The sequence below is a fragment of the Arvicanthis niloticus genome, chromosome 23 (assembly GCF_011762505.2).
Source record: "Arvicanthis niloticus isolate mArvNil1 chromosome 23, mArvNil1.pat.X, whole genome shotgun sequence".
Taxonomy (NCBI): domain Eukaryota; kingdom Metazoa; phylum Chordata; class Mammalia; order Rodentia; family Muridae; genus Arvicanthis; species Arvicanthis niloticus.
This window is the reverse complement of record NC_133430.1, coordinates 45,112,675-45,134,645: the sequence shown is the minus strand read 5'-3', so window position 1 is coordinate 45,134,645 and position 21,971 is coordinate 45,112,675. Positions and strand designations below refer to the sequence as shown.

Below are 21,971 nucleotides of genomic sequence, written 5' to 3'. Positions count from 1 at the left end.
CCCCTTCTGTCGTGAGTAGATGTGGGTCATTCCGGCAGGAATGGTCTCACACACATACTCCCTGGCCTGGTGGGTTGCCAGTCTTCCTGCAGGCCGCAGTGCCCCTCTCTTATGTGTCCTCAGCTCTGGCTCAGTCTCGCTCTCCTCCAGTTGATGTTCACAGAACAACAGGTCACTTGCATCCACAAAGCAGAACCACCTGGCTGGCTGCCCAAAAGAGAGGCCAAGTGTATTTGACTTTCCAGCAGCTTCCTTCCTGTGTGCGTTCCTCAGTCCTCTTCCTCCTGTCTGCTTCCCCTCAGCCATGCACATGCTGTCTCTAAGGTCACTAATGGCCCTTATATTACCTGGTTCAGTAGATACTTTTCTCTCCTGCTACTGAATTTTTCTGCCGCACTTGGCACTTAGCCATTTACACCAGGGAGATCTCACCCCAATCACCGTTTCTCATGCCTACCTTCACAATTTGCAGGTGACGCCTAAATATGTCTACACTGTGCAGTGAGTACTCATTCCCCAATGGCTACTCAACGTGCAACACCCCAAATCATACTCTTCTCCCCTACCCCCACAAAGGTAGCCCTACCTCTCTATCCCTGATAGCAGAGAGCTGGAGGCTGCCGTAGGCTTGGCACTGTGCCTCCTCCACATCCCTACCCACATACTCTGACCTGACCACTGCTTAGTCCCCATTTTGTCACTATTGGTTTCCTTCCATGTCCACTGCATCCCTGCCTTCGGCGTTCCCTCCCTGGGTCTCAGACCTCAGCACCGTGTTGTAGCACATTCCAGCGTCAGTGTCCCCAGCTTGCATCTGAGAGGAGCCAGCCTCTTACACAAGACCTGCAGGAACTCCCCAGGTGCCTATGGTGTGAAGTCCTGACTTCTAAGTGTGAAACTCCAGGATCTGGTTGGTTTCTGGTTGGATTCTCTGGCACCCTCCAGCTAGTGACTTTATAGGTGTGGCTGCACAGCTACTTGGATATTTCAAACTTCTGAACCCACCCCAGCCCCAAGCAGGGTTTCTCTGTGATGTAGCACTCATAGAAATGCTCCTGCCTCTGCTCCTGAGTGCTGGGATTAAAGGCGTGCACCACCAAGTGGCTTCCATGTATATAATTCATTGTGAAGTAGTCAAAGTAAGAAACAAACACCAGAATCCGAAAAGTCATGTTAGAGCTAAAAACTCACCAGTGTCCCCCGACTGCCACCGTCTGAAGCACTTGCTTCTGCTCCTTTTGCCAAGGCTTTTCATGTTTTCAGACCCTTCTGAAATCAGCATGGCCTTTCTCAGTACCCTCAGCCTGCAGCTGCTAGGTGCTGTGTATCTTTGACATTTGAAAGCTCAGTGGACACCACCTGATTCTAAGCCTCAGCAAGTCACAAGGCGTGTTGAGTTGAAACTGTTGCCTCGAGGTCCTGACCGCTCGTGTGAGAACACGTGTTCCAAAGAATCCTGCCTGATCCTTTATCTACCTTCTCCAGATGAATGCTTATAGTCTCATGTTCTCTGTGTGGATTGTGGGAGTCAGTGGGACCCCAGTCCGGCAGATGTTCTCTGACACAGGTGTTTTTCACAGTACCATCATTTAAGAGTATAATCCACGAAGTGTGTGAAATCACTCCAGTTTACGTGGGACTTTTGTCCATGTTGGTGACTTTTTAAACCAAAAGAATCTGTTTTGCCCAATTAGGGTTTTTGTGTTTTACAAAGTGGACATTGTATCTTATAATATTAGCTGTCCCACCCTGTAGCCTAAGAAGATAGTGAGAATAGGATAAAATTAGACTTTATGTGGCCTATTTTAGCTTCTCATCCTCTTGTCGTTTGGGGCACGTGGTGTTCCAACAGGTTGTTTCCAAGAGGGGGAAGGACTACATCCTGAAGCACATTCCAAACATGCACAAAGACCAGTTTGCACTGACAGCCTCCGAGGCATATCTGAAGTATATCAAAGAGGCCGTCCGACTGGATGACGTCGCCATCCATTACTACCGACTGTACAAGGTAGGAAAGTCCTTGGCCCAGCCTCCGGGGTGTTCTCTTTCCTGAGTGAGAGTTCAGCTCACCTGAGAACTGTTCTTTCCCTGTCTAACTAGTTGTGGAAAGTTCTTCTTTTGGCCTGCTCTTGGTTTCAGGTGTCAGGCCATCATGATCTAGCCTGGAAGCAGTATGTAGGATCTCTAAAATGTTTGTAATGTGTGCTAATGAAGGTAGCATTCAGTCTGGCTCCTCAGAGCTTACGCTGTAGTCCTTTGTCTGCCTGGGAGAGTAACCTTTGCAACCTGTTTGGTGAGTAATATGGTAGTATTCCCCCATAAAGCCCCGCCCTCATTGTGTTCCTAATTATGGGAATGTCCCCACAGCCCCCAGTGCAGACCACACTGTATGCCTCCTTTTTTTCTTCAGACCCCCACCCACTACTGTGTAAGAAGCAATCATTTTTATAGGCCAGGAAACTTGAGGAGGCTTAAGAACATTAAATAATTCACTAAGATTGCAAAACCAAGTGGCAGAGACGCAGATGCAGCCCAGGCTCCTGGGTAACAAGTTCGTGTGTACCAGTTAAGCACTGCACAGACTTAGGAACTCCGTATTCTCTTTGCATCCTATGTATCCCAGGCCTCATTTTCCGTAGAGCATCTCGGGGATGCTCTGCAAACATTCATGCTGTGCTGCAGCATGCTCGCTCTGGCCTTTTCTCTCCTGCTCCTCTCCTGTGTCTTCCCTGTCCTTACAAGGGTCATGCCTGACTAGAACTGGGTTCGTGTAAGTACTCAAGGTGTATTTGCAAACTGTGGGATGAAGTTGTTAAAACATGGTCAGTGGGTCTAACTGTGAGATGAATCCCGGTTTTCTCTTTACTGTGTGACCCTAGGAAAGCATTTAATGTCTCTGTGCTTCAGATTTCTCATAGCTTAAAGGACACTGGGACCTACCTACCCCTTAGCACTGCAGTCTAAAGGAATTGATTAGTGAACCATACTTAAAATGGTACCTGTCACATGACAGGCATGATGTTCAGCACAGAATTTTGTTGATATGGTGGTTGTCCCCACCATACCCCCTTATGGTGAGTTAGTATAAATGGACCATTGTATGGGGAGGGGATGTGTGCTCATATTGCTGGGTGGGTAATCATGTTACTAAATGTAATCTTCCTGGCTGCTTCCAAAGTTCAACAACGCACTCTGGCTTCCTCGCTCTGACTCCCTCACAGTTACTGCCTCTCCATCCTAGGAAGGCATATGGAGTTCCTGTAGATCTCTGTCTAATTCCTAAAGGGCTGCCTTGCTTTTTCTGAGCGATTTCATTGTGACATCTCACTTTACATGGGAAAATTCCAGTAAGTGGCATCTAGGACAATCGGCTCCCATTCTGAAGTGTATTAGAAATATAAATGGCACACTGGACAGAGTTTGGCCCTGGGATGGGATGTCAGTTAGAGGCCCTGCGGATCTGGGCAGCTGTACTGTCATGGGCCATCTCTTGAGTAGGGGAGACACTTCACTGTGAAGGCTAGAGGGGTCCATGCAGTAACCATCCTGAAACGGCAAGGCAGGACACCTGTGACTTTAGGAAGTGTTCAGTCACTGCTTTTATTTGCTGGGGAAAGTTGCGAGTTTAAAGAAACCTGATTAGAAATTTATCTTTCAACAAAGTTGATAGTACAACTTATTCTTTTTGAAAAAAGAAAATTTGCTTAGTATGTGATTCTGCATTGCATAGAAAATGTCTTGTCTGCTTTAAAAAGACATTTGACAAAAAGCTGTAACTGAAATCTGGAGATGAATTACTGCCACCTGACAGATGCCGCCCACTTGAAGAATTCAAGCCATTACATCTGCCTCATAAGGGGGCAGCTTATAAAGGGGAAAGGCAGAACATTGTGAAGGAGACACCTTCGTGCCTGTTTTGCCCATACATGCCTCAGACATGACCTGCAGCACTGCCTTGGCCCAATCTTATTTCAGAAGGCATGGGCACAGCCTGGGCACAGCCTGGGCACAGCCTGCAGAGGGAGCCTGACCTGAGCTTGTGTGCTGACGAAGCAGGTCCCGTTGAGCCCAGCACTGCATATGCCTTTCTTGACTTAAAAATAGGTTAGGTGGGAAGACAAAGAAAGAAATAGGCCAGTTTCTTCTCTATATTCCAGGCAAGACCACGTTTTCTAATACTTCTTCCTGTGATCCTGGAAAAAAAAAAAAAACTTAATAAATGGAGAGGTAGCTCGGTGCTCTGGGGTACTTGTTGCACTTCCGTGGGTTATATGCCTGCCACCCACATAGTGGCCCACAGCCATCCATTACTCCAGTTCCAGGGCACCCAACACCCTCTTCCAGCTTCTGCCAGCCCTAAGTGCATGTGTGGTGCACATACACACACCCAGGCAAATTACCCAGGCATATAAGATAAACCTAAAGATCTTTTGAACTTAATAAAGATTTGATAATATTCACTTACTGTCTTATGATAAATCTGGTAAAACAAATACTTATTAGTAACTTTTAAAGCTTAGTGCCTTACTCATTACACATAAGTCCTTAAAGATTAGCCAAATCTGAGCATGCTTTAAATTGTAGCATGTTTTTTGCTTACAGTTAAAATTGCTTAAGTTTTATAGCTTATATACATACATACATATACAACAGTAGAATGTATGTCACATCAGCAATTAGCAAATTAGCAATATAAAGCTTCTAAGGGAGAGCCTTAAGTGTTTGGTCATTTGTCTCTCCTTTTTGAATCTCAGATAGGGAGCTGGGAAAGCTACAGGATTTGAAAGCTGTAAAGTCAGATGCAGCTGACCGTGACTGGGCCATTGCCCCGATATTCTAACATCCACACATTAATTAAGCACGAAGTAGGAGGTGAGAACGATCCAGTGGCAGAAGGCAGTGCACAGTGCCTGTGTGCTGGAGTTCTCAGAGACATGAGAACCTAGAGTAGTCTCAGAAGTGTGCATACAGCGCTGAACTCAAAACAAACCTGAGGTCTAAGGAGTCGGATGAGAAGAGTACACAGTCAGCTTAGTAAATACTTGAGATTTTCTTAAGTCTTGCAGGAAACAAAGGCTGTGAGCAGTTATTTTAAGTAAAAAAAGAACCTTCAGTTCTGAAATGTGCCTTTTTGTTTCTTCTTGTTCAATTGTTTATTATAGAAGGGAAAAATGACTTTTTCATGAAACTTTATTCTGTCAGGATAAGAGGGAGGTTGAAGGCTCGCTGACCCTGGGACTGACCATGCGAGGAATACAGATTTTTCAGGTTTGTATCGAATGGTGATGGGCGGGTCTTACTACAGAGAAGCCTGGGTGACCCCGCCAAGGCTCCGTCCTCATTTCCCTTTTGTCAGCACAAAGGTGGGTGACATAAGTCTGTGGATGGAGCGGCTCTACCTGCCTTGACAGTAGTGCCCTTAGCAGAAAGTGCAGGGCAGAAGATCAGCCCAGGCTTGACACTCACAGAATGTCACTATCTAAACATTGCTCCTTGGGTCTTCTGAATTATAGTGTTCTTCTCTCCTACCTTAAAAAGCGCCCACCCAGGTGCTTCAGTGTCCATTACGGTTGTCTGATAGACATGTTGTCCCGAAAGTGGGTGGGGACTGTCTCCCTTCCGTAGATAGGACAGTGTTATCCTTTAGCCTTATGTCAGGGATTGGGGGAGGTAGCCCCCTGAAGGAAGCTATAAAGTTGTCTTATCTTCAATGTGGGAAAAATACCCAATTCTAGAAATCTCAGTTCCTTCCCGATTGCTGAATAGTGTCTGAGACATTCGGACTTCATATTTAAACTTAGGGATAGAACTGGGGGAAAGTTGCCCTCAGAAGGCCAGTGCATGCAGTCCATAGGAGCTGCAGACTGTTATTGCTAACCTTAATTACTGTCGGCCCTTCTCCAAAAAAGGGCTGAGGACTCTTGGATTTTAATTACTTAATTTTAGTTTGTTATAAGTCAAGACAGTTTTAGGATATTTCTATTTCCCCTTAACTCTTCATGTACCGAAATTCTTCCCACAGAATCTAGAAGAAGAGAAACAATTGCTGTATGATTTCCCCTGGACAAATGTTGGGAAATTGGTGTTTGTGGTGAGTATAAAGTAACTTAGAGGAGAGAGCTGTGGAGGGAGCAGAGAAAGAAGTCTCATAGGTTGATTTTTGAGAATTTGGCGGGTTTTCACTTTGAAAAATACTGTATCCAAGAGCAAAAATTCTGTTTATTTGAAAGGAGTTGAGGTGGTGTTTGGTTTGGTTTGGTTTTTAAGTAGAAGCTGGGGCAGGTGAAATGACTCGCCATGGTGGGCTTGCAGCCAAACTTGACAACCTGGGTTCAATCCTTTGGACATATAAGGCTGTCTCTGACCTGCCCCCAGTACACAAAGTGACTTACACACACATACCCCAACATACACAAAATAAATAAATGTTAAAAAGCTTTTTACAAAAAAAAAAACCTGACAATGTGCTTCCTTAAATATCCTCATAACCAGAGTTATTTATATCAGTAACAAATTAAAATTAAAGGCTATAATCTGTGTGTCCAGTGTCTGCCATGCTTTCCTAAGTAACTGGGATCACAGGGGAAGACAGTGCAAGGGAAATACAAGGTAAATCAATCAAAGAGAACCATTTGAAAGACCTCTGCAGATGGCCTGTTGGCACAAGGGGTAAATGAGTCAGTGTGCAGACTGGCTGGCGGCCTCAGATGTTTCTTAGTTCGAGTGAAGAATGGATGTGAAATAAAAAGATTTCCATTAATGCTGGTTATTAACATCTGCCCCGCTGGCATCTTCAGTAGTCTGCATAAGCAATGGGGAAGCGTTTCATCTTCAGGATCTTGAGGATAAAACAGGTTCTATGACAGTCATGTTCTCTGTGGTAGCATTCAAAGAATTGCAGTCACTATCATGTGTGTCTGTTTGGAGCTCACTGAAATTTAAAATTCTGCTGAGCTCTGAAGCAGTTGAGAAAAGTAGACCAGGAAAAGCTGTAGCCGAGGATATGTAGACACACATCCCTGTAGACAAGAGGGCTCATGCAGAGAAAGGGCCACCTTGTCTTGTTGGCATCCCACTGGTTCCTCACAACCTGTCATTCAGAAGGCGCAACTCTTACCTAATTCCTTGGGTGCTGTCTGCTCTGGCCTCACTCACATGTTAACTGGAGCATGTTCTGTCCACTCTGCACTGGTGCTGCCGTGATCTAGACCTTTTCCAGAACTGTTTGAAAATCATAGCCAGGCTGTGGTGACACACACCTTTAATCCTAACACTTGAGAGGCAGAAGCAGCTCTCTGAGTTTGAGGCCAGCCTGGTCTACAGAGTGAGTTCCAGGACAGCCAGGGCTACACAGAGAAACCCTGTCTCAAACAAAAAGCGTAACCCCATCTGCCCCCTTCATGTCCCAGAGTCAGTAGTGACATTAAGACTCTCTGGGGTAATGTGATCAGCAACTCCTGAAACTCACACCATGTTACTCTTAGTTAAGATTTTGTTGAAGATGACAGAACTCTCAGCTTCATTCCATTCCTCAAGGGATTTTTGGTCCTGATGTTCTAGCCTGGAGACAGGAATCCATTTTTACAAGTTTCCCAATGAAGTCTACATATGTGACCTTGAGCTAGTGACTCAGTTTCTCTCATTCATTCCTGGATGGTTATAGCTTTTCACTGTAGACGTCTTGTGAGGATTAAATGAATTGATGCTTGCTTAGTGCTGGTTAAATAGCAGATATTGCCATCCCAGCATTGGGGTCCAATAAATTGAAGACTCAGTGGTTTAAAAGAATACGCCATCTGTATGTGAACTACAGTCCCCTGTGATTTGTCTCAGCTCCATTTCTTATTTGCTACACTAAGGTGTTAGGATTACATCTGGAGGGGTCCCTTGTGCTAAGACAAAGATGAGCACAGCCAACCCATCCCACTGTCGGTATTTCCCAGAGACCTTGGGTAGATCCCACGCTGAGTTTGGTGTCCTCTGTCCTTTGACAGCTCTGATGAGGAAACTTGTTCCTCAGAGGCTGGTCAGTTCAGCCTCACACATCTGTAAGAATCTTACTTTAAAAACGAAGGGGACTTTGGCAGTTCGAAAAGTTTTCTGCCATAATCTGATTTGCTCTTTTCCTCCACAGGGCAAGAAGTTTGAGATTTTGCCAGATGGCCTTCCCTCTGCCAGGAAGCTGGTCTACTACACAGGGTGTCCCACGCGCTCCCGCCATCTCCTGCAGCTGCTGAGCAACAGCCACCGCCTCTACATGAACCTGCAGCCCGTCCTGCGCCACCTCCGCAAGCAGGAGGAAAATGAAGGTGAGACGGGTGTGCTGACGGCGTGAGTCCCAGTCCCACATGGGGAAAGCAAAGGGTGCCTTTCCTCTGCTGCCCTCTCTTTCTGAGACAGAATTTCTCCGTGTAACCCTGGCTGTCCTAGAACCAGACCTGCCTCTCCCTCCTGAGTGCTGGGATTAAAGCTGTGAAGTACCACGCCCAGCTGCCTCTGCTGGCCTCTTTACCTGCCAAGAACAGGAAATTTTAAGCACCTCCAGAATGGGATTTTTAGAGAGATGGACCAGAACTTGAGAGCCAAGTTCCATTCAGTCTGCAGTCCTGTAGGACTGACTGAGCAGCTCCTCTACCTCATCTCTTTAGAGTTTGTAGCCCCTGACTTGAAAACCTTGCAAGGGTTCTGTATCAGAGTACTGAGTGTTCCCGTCTGCAGCTGTCTACAGGAAGCTGCAATCCCTTCCAATGTGGTGCTTTCCTTAGCCCCAAGTGAGAGTGAAGATAGATCACAGCTTCTCTGATTGATAGCAGGGAGACCCTCAAGTTGACCCCATAATAACAATGGAGAAGGCCTTTTCCATCCAAGGACTTTGCCCAAGGCCCCCATCAGGGCTTTGAGGAGATGCACCGGATCTGAGCATTATGTTTGAGGTCCTAACACTGTTCCTGAGAAGAGGCAAGCTGTGCAAGGAAGGAGTCCATGTTAGGGCCTCTGGCTGCAGACTTGAGTTTAGCGGTTTCTATCTTGGTCATCAGTTACGCACCCTGGGCCTCCTCCACTTAGTAAACACTGGCTTCTCATCCCTAAAGGGTGTGTCACATACTTTCTTAGAATTGCTTTCAGTTTGTTCCACAAAATCCTATTGTGGTCATTGTCACAGTAATCAGATTAGAGATGGAATGTCTGCCTGGGCCCTGGGACACAGTGGCTCCTGCTTTAGGTCTATGTATGAAACAAGTACTGACCAGTGCTCCCATGGAGAGCAAGGGCTGCCCTCCCTCTATCTAACAAAGCAACCCTAAAGAAGACGTGCATCTGATCGACTTCTCTAAAGCCAGATGTGGCCAAATTTGTGTGGAGATTGCATGACTGTACAGTGATGAGAAGGCGAATCACCCCCTGCCGTCTGCCACTGTGACTCTTCTGTGGCAAGAGCTGGTAGCAGCATGAGGTGTACTGGCTTCTGCCACAGACTGCTCATTTTTCCCAGGTTGACTCACCTCTGGGCTGACATGAATACTAAGAGGAATCCACTGGGGGACAAATGTGCCGAGAGAGCTTGTGTGACTAGATGAGCCAACTGGGTACTGAGCCCAGAGTTTTCCAAATGTGCCTCATTGCTAAATGGCCACCGTGACACCTTAAAAGATTCATCAGTCCCATCAGCTCTCAACCCAAAGCATTCAGTAATGCAGATGACCTTGGGGGAACCCTTGAAAGTCTGGTCTTCCCTGTAGATAGAAGGTAAAGTTGCAAAAGATGCTGAGCTCTTGAAGTCCAGAGCTTAAGTGAGCAAATGTCTGTTCACTCTGCCGCCATAACAGAACACCCCAGGCTGCTGATGCATAGAGAGTGTCTGACAGGGACTTCCTGATGCATCATCATCTGAAGGGCAAGGAGCAGGCACAGGGGAGTTGTAGGAGGCCACTCCCACAGCAACATTGTCCATGAGTAAGGGCAGAGCTCCCACAGCCCAGTCACCACTGAGCAGCCCCACATCTCACGCTGTCACAGCACTAATGAGGTTCCCACCTGAGTTTGAGGGGACATTCCGAGCACAGTGGGGGGTGGGAATGATGAAGGTGTATATTACATCTTTTATTTGATTGAGTTTAAATAAATGATAGGGGCAGGATTCTTACAAAGAAAAAAGTTTGTTTTTGTGTGTTTGTTCCACTTAGAGAGATCTTCAGATCTGAAGAAAGTCTCACACCAAGTTTCTGTTAGCTATCTTTGATGAAGATCCACGGAACCACATGTTATCTGTGGACTATTTTAGCCAGAAAAGCCCTTTTATGGTGTTAGTTGAGCATAAAAAGACTGAGTGTTCTTACATTTCACTTCTACATACCTTTCTAAGATACTGTCTCACCATTTTTATAGAAGATGGTCACAAGAATACTGACATGGCGGTGAGAGGGGAAGGAAGCATGCCTTGAGTCATTGAAAACATCAGCTACAGTTACTGGACATCCTTGGGTCCCAGACCAAGAAGCCACACTTACCACATTACATTCCAAAATACACTCTGTGGAGGGGATGGGTATTCTGATGATCTGGCCGTGGGCTCTTGTGATCAGAAGGAGGCAGGGGCTGCATCTCCCAGACCTCTGTTCTTTCTTCTGCTACCTGTTTTCCCCTGGAGAGCTGGTGAAGGTGCAGGTTCAGGGCTGTGTGCAGACATCAGGGCTGCAAATAATTCCACTTAGCCAAGAAGCTGGGCAGATATGTCCGTTAACAGGTCTCCAAGATTCCAGTCTAAAACTACACCAATTTAATGTTGCTCAGATGTACTCTGTCCTTAGCATTGGTCTACTGTGTTTCTTCTCATCAGTATTAAGACAAGGAGGATGGACTGTTCCTCTGAAATTTCTCTTACCTGAGATGTAGGCATTCCGCTCTGAGCACAGTACACCACCACCCCTTCAGCTGAGACTCTAACTTTGAGTGTGACACTAAGTGTTTACTAAGAACGCTTCCTAATATCTGGCTTTACAGGGTCTGACTTTGTCCGGATCAACCAACAACACTGATCTATTAAATTTGAGGATTTTTACCAATCAGAGGACACCTGGTGTGTCACCAAACCAGTAGTTATGACCATGGTAATGATGACCATGGTAGATCCTGCCTCGTGCCTCATTGTTTGACCAAACTGGAGAAGGCTAGTCTTGGATTACTTTTGAAAAGCTGAGTTTGAGAATCTTCCAAAGAAATTTCCTGAACAACTTTGTCTTGTTAGGTTTAGCAACTAAGGGCAGCAGAAGCCAAATTGAACAGACATGTAAGATGGACAGCAGTCAGCATACTTATGAAATGTTCATGGACTGCTTCTAGAATCATCTGTGGAAGACCAGATTGTGATGTTTAACATGCTGTTTTCTGACCGCTTTGCAGAATGCAGAAGCCCGTTGTGGCTGTGCGTGATGGCACATCATTCCTCAAGGTGTTAGGTGCTTAGTTTTGAACTTGGACCACTGTGGATGGTAGCAGTGAACAGACAGGAAGGGGCTTGCCATGACACTCTGAGGAACCCACTCCTCTAGATTGAAAGCTTCATTTTAAAGTCTGCCTCCACCCGTCCCCTGCTCTGCTGCTCTGGTGTTTAGTCCTTGTATAGTGTTCTGGGTCCAGCTCCAGGTACCAGAATTCCTCAATCACTAGATTCAGAGAGGCTGCTCTTGGTCTCATGACACTCCTCGTGTTCTGGCTGGGTTGAGTATACCACTGAGCTGTGTTCTCCCACACAGAGAAAAAGCAGTATCAGGAATCCTACATCAGCGACAACCTGGACCTTGACATGGACCCGCTGGAAAAGCGATCCCGGGCCAGTGGGAGCAGCGCTGGCAGCGTGAAGCATAAGCGCCTGTCCCGCCACTCCACCGCCAGCCACAGCAGCTCCCACACCTCGGGCATTGAGGCAGACACTAAGCCCCGGGATCCAGGGCCGGAAGACAGCTGTTCAGGCAGTGCCATGCACCGAAAACTGAAGACCTGCAGCTCCATGACGAGCCACGGCAGCTCCCACACCTCAGGGGTTGAGAGTGGAGGCAAAGACCGCCTGGAAGAGGACTTGCAGGATGATGGTAACTTGGTGCTTCGGCTATTCGTGTAGAACTGGCCTGAGAAGTGAATAGGAATGATGAGAGAGAAGAAGTCTTGTTGCCTCCCCACTGACCTGATTGTGTTGCCTGTGTCTGTCAGGGACCTTTGCAACTATAGGGTTGACAGATGATGTGAAGTAGAGGGAGCAGAACCCCTGAAGCCCTTACGCCTTATGTTTCTCATCTCCATAGGAAGTGAGGCAGTGGTTAGGACCACAGAGCTCAAGGTCCTCTTTCTCTAAACAAGAAATTGCATCCAGTACATAGTATTAACTCCCAGAGTGTTTCTTAAGTGCTCTACCTTTTAACCAAAACTACAGGGAATATAAAAGAAATACAGAACCTGACTGCTAGGAAATTACTCTCCGCTGAGATAAAGCAACAGATCCCAGCCTGTGCCAGGCAGATTTAGCATTCATGTGCTTCTTTTTAAGCCCATTTCTATTTCACATTAGCTCTGTAACATCTGGGGTTGATGAAAGAAACCTATTAACTCTGCTATGAAAAACTTCACAGCATGTCAGGCTCCTGCATACGTCCTACAGCTCTGAGGCAGCTGCTGTGGGAAGTGGGGAGGTCAGGTGGACATGGGTCAGCAGTTCCATGCCCGGTGCTAGTGAGCCTTGGGTCATGGCAGCAAGACCACACAGCTTCTCCTCTTTCTTAAAGAGGAGAGTAATTGATATCAAACCATGGCATGAGAATCTGTGCTGGTAAGAACAGTCCTTCAAAGGGAGCGTGTCATACTGAGACTTTGTCCCTAGAGTTTCCAGATGTACTTACCCGGCTGCCTTCATGTGTGGTGTGGCTGTGGGTTATGGTCTTCATTTTCCTTTAAGTCTTAAATATCTTCTTCCCTGCCTATGTCTCAGAAATAGAGATGCTGGTCGATGACCCCAGGGACCTGGAGCCGATGACTGAAGAGTCGCTGGAAGTCAGCCCCGAGATGTGTATCTACATCACAGAAGATATGCTCCTGTCTCGGAAGCTGAATGGACACTCAGGTGAGCTCTTTAGGGCATGCTGTTGCCTCCAGAAGCCCCCAAGCAGATGCCTCTGAAAATAGGAGGGTGGTGGGGGACTCTAAATCAACCAGGGAAAAAAGCCACTGCAGGTCACCTGATCACAGGACCAGGTGCCTTCTGTGAAGGAGATGGGGGAGGGCACCAGGAAGGAACATTAGCATCTTCTACCCAGACTGAACCACAAGTCAGTATGTTGTAGGATAGCTGGGCTTTGTTTTCTTTCTTTCTACCCCCTTGCTCCCTCGCTGTTATAAACTTGAGAACTAGAGAACATAATGGCCCTGGAAGGAACCTTGGAGAACCCTTCAGTGTAGCCTCTTCCCACTTTGTACAAGAAAAAAAGAGAGATTAATTAGACAAGTGCCCATGGCTAGAAACAGAAGTCAGCTTCCAGGCTTGGTCTGCTTTGTATCCTATACTGTATTATACAAATAGAAGAATCTGCAAGAAAAAGTATCAAACCAGTTTGACTTTTAGGTAGACATTCTTAAATTTGTATTTGCATGAATTCTTCAAGGAAGTATGCCCTCACTGTAACATCAGCTCAAGGGTTGTACAATACTCTGTAGTGGATGTTTCTCTGAAGCCAGCAGTGTGGGTTTGGTTTAAACCTTTTATCACATGTCACCAATCAGTCTTTCCTCTGTTCCTTGGGCTTCAGACTTAGGGAGCCTACACTGAAACAGGGCCCGGGGGGGTTATTCCCCAGCCACTGTCAACTTTGATCACCAGCTGTCAGAGGGGAACTAGACAGACATATGGCTGCTGTCACCCTGACTCTTCTGTACAGGGAACAGTTCTCTGTGGGATTCCGTTTGCTCACTCAGCTCACACTACTCATAGATGCTCAGCCTGAACCATGGTAGACAGGCAGACCTGTAGATGGAGAATCCTCATGATGACTGACTCTGATTTTCCGACCCATTCTCTTTTTTGTTTTGAATTTTCTCTTTATATATTAAATGTAAACCCACAACTATGTGCATATGATAAGTGCATGGGAAATGCTCCATTATCTGTGTTTATAAAAAGAAAAAAATTTTTTTGAGAGGAAAGAGTTTATTTCATCTTATATCTTACAGTATATTATGAATGGTAGTCAGGACAGGAAATCATCCTTTAAGGAGTTTTGTGTTTCCTCTTTAAGGGCTTCTACCTGTTTACCTGTGTTCTCCTGTATTTCTTTAAGGGAGTTATTTATGTCCTTCTTAAAGTCCTCTATCATCATCATGAGATATGACTTTAAATCAGTCTTAGTTTTCTGGTGTGTTGAGGTATCCAGGGCTCACACTGTGGTGGGAGAACTGGGTTCTGATGATGCCAAGTAGCCTTGGTTTCTGTTGGTTACGTTCTTGCCGTTGCCTCTCACCATCTGGTTATCTCTGGTGTTAGCTGGTCTTGCTGTCTCTGACTGTGGCTTGTCCCTCCTGCAAGCCTGTGTGTCAGCACTCCTGGGAGACTAGTTCTCTCCGGGATGAATTTGGATATGGAGAGCTGTGGCACAGGGTCAGCTCTGGGGCTCAGAAACCTGAAGGATCCTGTCCCTGACTGTTCCTTGGTTCCTGTGTCCTGATGACTCTGGGCTGATCCCTCTTGGGCTAGGAATTTGAGCAGAAGTGGTGTTAACCTGTGCTCATAGGTGTGTTGGCACTCCTAGGAGACCAGCTGTCTCCAGGCGGTATTTTCAAAGAAAATAATTTAAAGCAGTATATACCAAAATGTCTAGGAAAGTGGAGTCCATGGGCCCCTGGAAAGTGCCTCATATTACGTTTCTGCATTCAAGTTTATGAGATTATTAATTTTGTAGTTTTAAATAGGAATACAATTTAAATAGGTTGGTCATTAATAATATTTAATAAATGTTTGTGTATCTTTTTAATAGTCAAAGACAAAAACAAACAAACAGTGGATAGTTGAAATGCCTGATCACTGGACACCATAATATTAGCCTTTACATGAGATTTGCCAAAGGATACTATGCAGAAGTCAAAAGCTGGGCAAGGAAAGCACAAATTATGTAAAAATGATGTAACTAAGACATAGAACACATAAAATGTGATTTGGGGCGTGGGAGCTTCCAGTCTCTTCCTTGCTTCACCCCAGTTTCCAGCTTTTCTGCCACATAAGCCTTGCTTTTGGACCCTGACCTTGGAATGAATACAGATTGAGGCAGCCATGCTTGAGTCTTGACTTCTCTAGTGGTCATATGGGCTTGGAGGACTTTGTTCACAGGCAGAGGAGCCAAGGGCACCAGAGAGCCCACATACAATCATACTGCATCCCTGCCAGCACATGAGCCCCTCAGTCCTGAGGGACCTGGGTTCCACGCTCCTCATGAGTCTATGGAGAAGGCCTCTGGCAGTGCAGTGTGTACCACGCCCAAACGAGAGCATCACCCAAGCGTTCTAAACAGCTGTGTGTGAGCCAGAAACAACTTCACAAATCCCATTTCAGTTGAGCCACTTACTGGATCCTGTGTACTTACAAGGTGCATGCTAGGCTTTGGCCACCAGCAGTGACTGAGTAAAAGCCTCCTGTAAGGTGGGGGACCCCAACGCTCTGAAGCCATTGTCCTTATGCCTCTCCTGCCAGTCCTTACTTGTTTCATCAAGTGACAAGAAGAACTCCAGTGGTGTTCAGTCTGATACCCAGCTGGAACTGGTAAATTTAGCCTCTGAAATATTTTTTGGATGGACATGTCACTTACATGTTAAAGTCAGAAGGGAGAATGTCAGCCTTAGATTTCTAGTTCTGAAAATTGAGGTTTCCTCAGAGCACAGAGGTGATTAAGGGCTGTGCTGACCACTGAGACCCAGTGCTGAGTTCTCGCTGCCATCTGCTGTGGGGTGTGGTCACAGTGATTTGTTGACCAGCAGGAGCTCCTGACCCTTGTTGTCCACAACTCTTTAGTCATCACTAAAATACTAGTTGAGTAGCAGCCTGTGTATAAAAGGAAGCTAATAGATTTGGGGAAGATTAAGAACTGGCCTGGATACACAGCCACGCCCATCTGACTGCAGAGGCCAGCACCACATCTAGTGTCCACGTGGGACATAACAAAACTAGATGACATTGGTGTTCCACTTGGTGATGCTTGGAGAGAAGGGAGATGTGCAGGTGCCGTAGAGGCCTCTTTACACCTACGACCTCCATTAACACAAACGACTCACTCCTGAGCCTCGATACCCCAGGCTACCCCAGGCGCCCCTTCCTCACAGCCCTTACATCCTGCCAAAGAGTGGGTGCCACCAGCTGTTAGCCATGGCCACCACCACTGAGGAGTCACTGGAGAGGCCTCAGCAGTGTTCACAGTTGGCGGTGGTACTTGTTAGAGAATGCAGAGATCGGTGTGAGGAAGGTCACTGTGTTTTCTCTTTGACCCCAGGGTTAATTGTGAAAGAAATCAGTTCCTCCACCTCCAGCTCCTCGGAAACAGTTGTCAAGCTGCGTGGACAGAGCACCGACTCTCTTCCACAGGTACTGGGGACTGAAACCTTCATATCAGCAACTAGAGTAACAGACAAACTTAAGTCAGGCTGCGATTTATACAAATGAGCAAAAGATAGCCAGAGGGAAATGATTCATGACATACATCCTCACTGTATGCTGAATTCTTTCATTTCACTAGCTAGATCCACTTACATTTGGGTTTTATTGGGATAAATTGTATACTTTATTGCACACTCTCTTTAGTTCCCTCTGTGTGGGAGCCTCTGGCCTTCAGGCTTCTGGTTAACTGAGTGTGTACACCTGGGAGGGTGTGTGTGTATGTGTCTGTGTGTCTGTCTGTCTGTCTGTGGTGTCTGTGTGTCCGTGTGGTATGTCTCAGGGCTGACTGGTCACCTTAGCAGGTGGAAAGGTTGCTCTTGAGTATGTTAATTGAAAAGCAGTTTCTACTCCACTTTGCCTTTCAGACTGAATTCTGAAGTATGCTTTGCTGGAGTATCTGCCGGCTGTGACCACTGAGTGACTCAGCTCTAAAAGTGTATCATTACATCCTCCCCTCTTCCTTTGCTCGCTCGCTCTTTCTTTCTTTCTTCCTTTCTTTCTTTCTTTCTCTCTTTCATTCTCTCTCTCTGTTATCATCTTACTTCCTCCTCTACCTTTTACCCCTACTTTTTTTTTTTACCCATTTTTGTACTTCCATAAAAGAAGCCATACTGTGAAAATGATATTTACTAACTATTTTTCTAAAATTCCCAATATTAAACAGTGGGTGTGGCATGGAAACTGAGGCCAGCTCCACCAGCCCATATGCGCTGCACTGCACACGGTCCTCCCTGGACATCACAGGGGTTGCAGCTGAGCAGCAGATGCCAAACCTACAACTCTGGGACATTTGTGCGCCTTGAGGGTTTGTGGCAATGACCAAATAATTCCATGTCTAAGGTCCTTTTGAGACCTGGAAATACTATTAGCAAGTTACAGGGACCATTCTGTATAGCTGATGTCACTCAATGTGACACTTTGTAGCTATTGTGTTCCTGGAGCTTTTCTGTCTAGCAAATTGGTGTCTTTTCCCAACAAGATGTCCTCTGTGGTACTAACCAACAAACTGAGACCATCTGGTTTCTTGACTACTCAGTAACCATCTTCCATTTGTTGTATTAGCTGAGTCGGCTTTAACTTCTCTACTTCCCACCAAGACTACTTGGGATCATGAATTCAAAAAGCCAGCCACCCACTGGTGGCATTTGTAAGGACAGGAACTATTTGAGTGACCAAGAACTGCAGCTTTTTTTTTATATTCTGCATTTCAAAAATTATTTGTGTGTGTGTGTATGTGTGTGTGTGCACATGCATGCAGATACCTGTGGAGACCAGAAGAGTGTCATTCCCCGGATGCTGGAGTTACAAGCGGTTGGGAACCAGTGCTAGAGTGCTTGGAGGTCTCCCGGCTCTTCTTCAAGAGCAGCCAGTGCTCTTAATGGCTAAGCCATCTCTGAAGCCCCAGGTCCTTCCCAGCCTTTGGCAGCCAGAACACTTTATATCCTGGACTCTTTAAAACTTGCTTCTTCAAGCTGTGTTTCTTGAGTGATAACTGCCTTTCCATTCTTATTAAAATATTAACAGACCCAAGCAGGAGAGGTATGAGCAAGTTGAACTGCCCTATCCTGATTCAGGAAGAAAGAAAACCAGGATTTTTATCATATAGCCTTTGCAGTAATCTCTCGATTTCACAAATGCTAGGAGTAGCTGCCCACCTGACTCTGTGCTGTATACACTGGGGGGACCACTGCACAGCTGCCCACCTGACTCTGTGCTGGCTGTATACACTGGGGGGACCACTGCACAGCTGCCCACCTGACTCTGTGCTGGCTGTATACACTGGGGGGACCACTGCACAGCTGCCCACCTGACTCTGTGCTGTATACACGGGGGGGACCACTACACAGCTGCCCACCTGACTCTGTGCTGGCTGTATACACCGGGGGGGGGGGGACCACTGCACAGCTGCCCACCTGACTCTGTGCTGGCTGTATACACCAGGGGAACCACTGCACAGCCGCACCAGCTGAGTGGTTTGGCAGGCCAGGCATTTTGATATACTCAGACAGTCATTCCCCCTGAAGGGCGCGGGTTGGAAAGCCATTTCTAACATGAAAGGACTACTGGACACTTTACAGTTTGCTGCAGCTCTCTCTCCTGGGCAGAGGCCTTACCTTCTCACGTGGTCCATATTCACATTTTTCTCACCCTTTATCTTACAGACGATATGTCGAAAACCAAAGACTTCCACTGACCGGCATAGCCTGAGCCTTGACGACATCAGATTGTACCAGAAAGACTTCCTGCGCATTGCAGGCCTGTGCCAGGACACTGCTCAGAGCTACACGTTCGGGTGTGGCCATGAACTGGATGAGAGCGGTCTCTACTGCAACAGCTGCTTGGCTCAGCAGTGCGTCAACATACAAGACGCTTTTCCAGTGAAAAGAACCAGCAAGTACTTTTCTCTGGACCTCACTCATGACGAAGTTCCAGAGTTTGTTGTCTAAGTTGCACCCGCGGGCAGCCCTGCGGGCAGCTGCTGTCTGCTGGAGGCTGTGGAGTCTGAGGGTCTTTTACACATTATTTGTGCCATAATTTTTTCACCCCAAACTTAGCTCTTTCTTTATAATATTCAAAATGGAAATAAAAGCCTTGGGACAGTTGCACTTTAAGTATTATGCAGAGGTAGAAGAAACACAGAATGTAAACGGAAGAAAAGTGCCCGGATGTTTAGTGCCCCTTTGGAAAGAAGTGTGCTTTCCACCTTTACCCAGCTCTCAGACTGTTAGACTACAGTGGTCTGTTCATCACGTTTTCCAGTTCAAGTGTATGTTTATCTCGTGAAAGATGGTAGGCTTATCCGTTTGCTTATGAGTCTTTTAGCCACTCCCTCATGATGCGCTTAAGATTTGAGGGGCGGACAGAGGGAAGTTCTCTCTTTTATGGAGAGCCATTCTTAGTTCCTGGCCGTTGCTGCCTCACGGAGGTTGGCCAGAATGAACACTGAAGTTAGTGGGAGTTGTTCGGTTCTCGCCAAAGATGCATACGGGATGGAAGCACCACTCAGAGTCCAGAAGGTGTGTGCTGGGACTCCTTCACGCATGGACAGTGCTACGTCCCCTGTTTTGTTCCTCCAGGAGCTTCCCAGGAAGCTCTGGGAGTCACCTGTGCTCATGACATGGTGCATTTTGCAGTTTACAAAGCTGATGTATTCTACCAATGGAAATGTCTCAGAAGCCGTTTGCTTGGTCGTATTTACTTTATTGGTTTTTAATGGTGGCAAGTAGATGGTGATGCTAGTTTCTACTCTAACAAGATACCCTAACTGTATGTATATGTTATACATGTCTAGATACATGGGACTCTGTGTGTTTATACGTGTTTGAAGCTTAGTGCCTCTTCATTTGGACTTCCGTGTATGTCTTGCACACATAGAATTCCTTGTTTGATGTCGAGGATACTTATCCACAGACAATCAGTTGATAAATGTAGAGTTAAGAGTGACTTTTCCTTGTGTGCCTTTGGCCAAGATTCTCAGCCCTGATTGTTTAATAGACTTATCAAGAGAGCTTTTAAAACATGCCTGGGTCCTACCCCAGGCTAGTTTAAACCAGTCTCCTGTGGGTGGGAGATTGATTTAAAGTGTACCAGGTAGAGACAGTAATGCACAGTAGGATTGGAGACCACTAATCCAAAAGTGTCTTTCTATTCACTTTGCAGTAACAGTATACAGAGGATATTAGTGATGGAGAATGGGCCATTTTTAAGACAGTTACTGGCCTGCTGCTGTTACAGTGTATAATGAAACCAAGCCAGGAGAATGAGTTTATCAGCTTCTTATACATTGAAGACGTTGCTCGCCCTTCAGGAGAGAACTTTATAGCACAATGTCTTTCTAGGAGATGTTTTTAATGATTTAGTATTTTACAACATTTGTTTACCATATTTTGATACTCCATTTTTGCTATCTGCCAGGTTTTATTAAAAAGAAGACTATGTATTATTTTCTAAAGAAACTCATATTTTTATACAAAATTATGTTTCCAAGTAAGGAAGAAATAGATTTAGGGTCAGGCAGAACATAGCAGTGTTTCCCCCTGGCTAGGTCAGTGTTCCAGAGCCCATGGTGGCCACAGGCATGCCCCACCATGCTGCCCTCCTGTACAGGCACGGCCTCGGCAGGGGCTCATCCAGTAACTCTTACCTGACACTTTAAAGAAGGAAAAAGAGGTTCTGTGGTCATGACTTCATTTTGCTTTTGTTGAATGCTTTTAGAAGAACCAAAGTTCAGATGCCAGAATGTATGTGTCTCAGTGTCCTCACGGAAGGGCGAAGGAGTCAGTCACCTGATGGCTTCTTTTGCTTCCGAGTCATCACACAATCTCATCACTGCTCACAGATGCTTAGGGGCTGGACCCTGGTGAAGTGCGTGCTCTCCAGAGCCCAGATTGCCGTCTGTGGGACCCCACAGCCCTCGGCGTCTCTTGCAGATACAAAGATGAAAAGGCTGCCTCACTGAGCAGGGTGAGCTTCACACCTTCTCTCTCTGCTCCAGAATTCAGCCTTCAGGTTCTGCCCAGCCTGTTTCTCGTTATTCGCCCTCCCCCAGGCGGACTTGGGAATAGTCTCAAGTATTTTCAAAGACAAAACCAGCCAGGGAACAGTTTTTCGTTCTGACCACGGTAGAATCATGATATGTATGTGGAAATCCACTTGGAAGAATTGACATTTTTGTATTGGGAAACCATTTTCAAAAATGAAAGGAGGAAAGTACAAAGCTGTTACTTATGCTGCACTTGTTAGCGTGTCCATGGCTGGTAAATGCACCAGTTCAGTGTGTCACCGTGTCACCCGTGTCATCTGCATCTGTATTTGTAACAGTGAGCTTTATATCTAAGTAAGCTGTAAACAGTCCTTTCTGTGAAAGGATCATCATGTTGGGATGATACTGAAAGTATGTTTTAAAAAAAAAAGCTACCGCGTTATTTTGTAATTATTTCTTATAGGTGTTTGTTCCATGGTAAGATCGAGAGTCAATAAAGTTAACTTTTTTGCCTTTAAGGTGTCTCTTATTATACTTCTCAATTAAACAAGAACCAGAAAGGATTCCTTGTATGCTTTCTTTCTGATCTTCTGTCCCACAATGACTAATATTTAAAGCAACCTTGTGCTGATGATGGGGATGCTGAGTCCTGGCCGTGCCAGGCCTGCATTACCCATCATAGACTGGTGCATGTTAATTCTATGTCTATGGGGCAGTAATTACTGCCAGCTTGCATGAACGGCCAGCAAGGTTTCAAGGGCTTTCCCAGACAGACACTCTGCTTTCTCATCATACTGTTGTACTAGT

General features: G+C 46.1%; 1 protein-coding gene across 2 annotated transcripts in view; it reads left to right on the top strand.

Moving 5' to 3' along the window:
• The window catches only part of Frmd6 (FERM domain containing 6), a 76,933-nt gene extending 55,251 nt beyond the window's left edge, over positions 1–21,682 (top strand). Inside the window, exons 7-14 of one of the 2 annotated variants that reach the window (XM_076922072.1) lie at positions 1,853–2,008; positions 5,203–5,268; positions 6,023–6,091; positions 8,135–8,309; positions 11,754–12,089; positions 12,980–13,111; positions 16,518–16,609; positions 18,844–21,682. In XM_076922072.1, the coding sequence (XP_076778187.1) occupies positions 1,853–2,008; positions 5,203–5,268; positions 6,023–6,091; positions 8,135–8,309; positions 11,754–12,089; positions 12,980–13,111; positions 16,518–16,609; positions 18,844–19,128 (1,311 nt within the window). In that variant the 3' untranslated portion in view covers positions 19,129–21,682. The remainder of the gene's footprint in view (positions 1–1,852; positions 2,009–5,202; positions 5,269–6,022; positions 6,092–8,134; positions 8,310–11,753; positions 12,090–12,979; positions 13,112–16,517; positions 16,610–18,843) is intronic. The other variant, XM_076922071.1, reaches the window with a different exon arrangement.
• Positions 21,683–21,971: the final 289 nt, after the last annotated feature.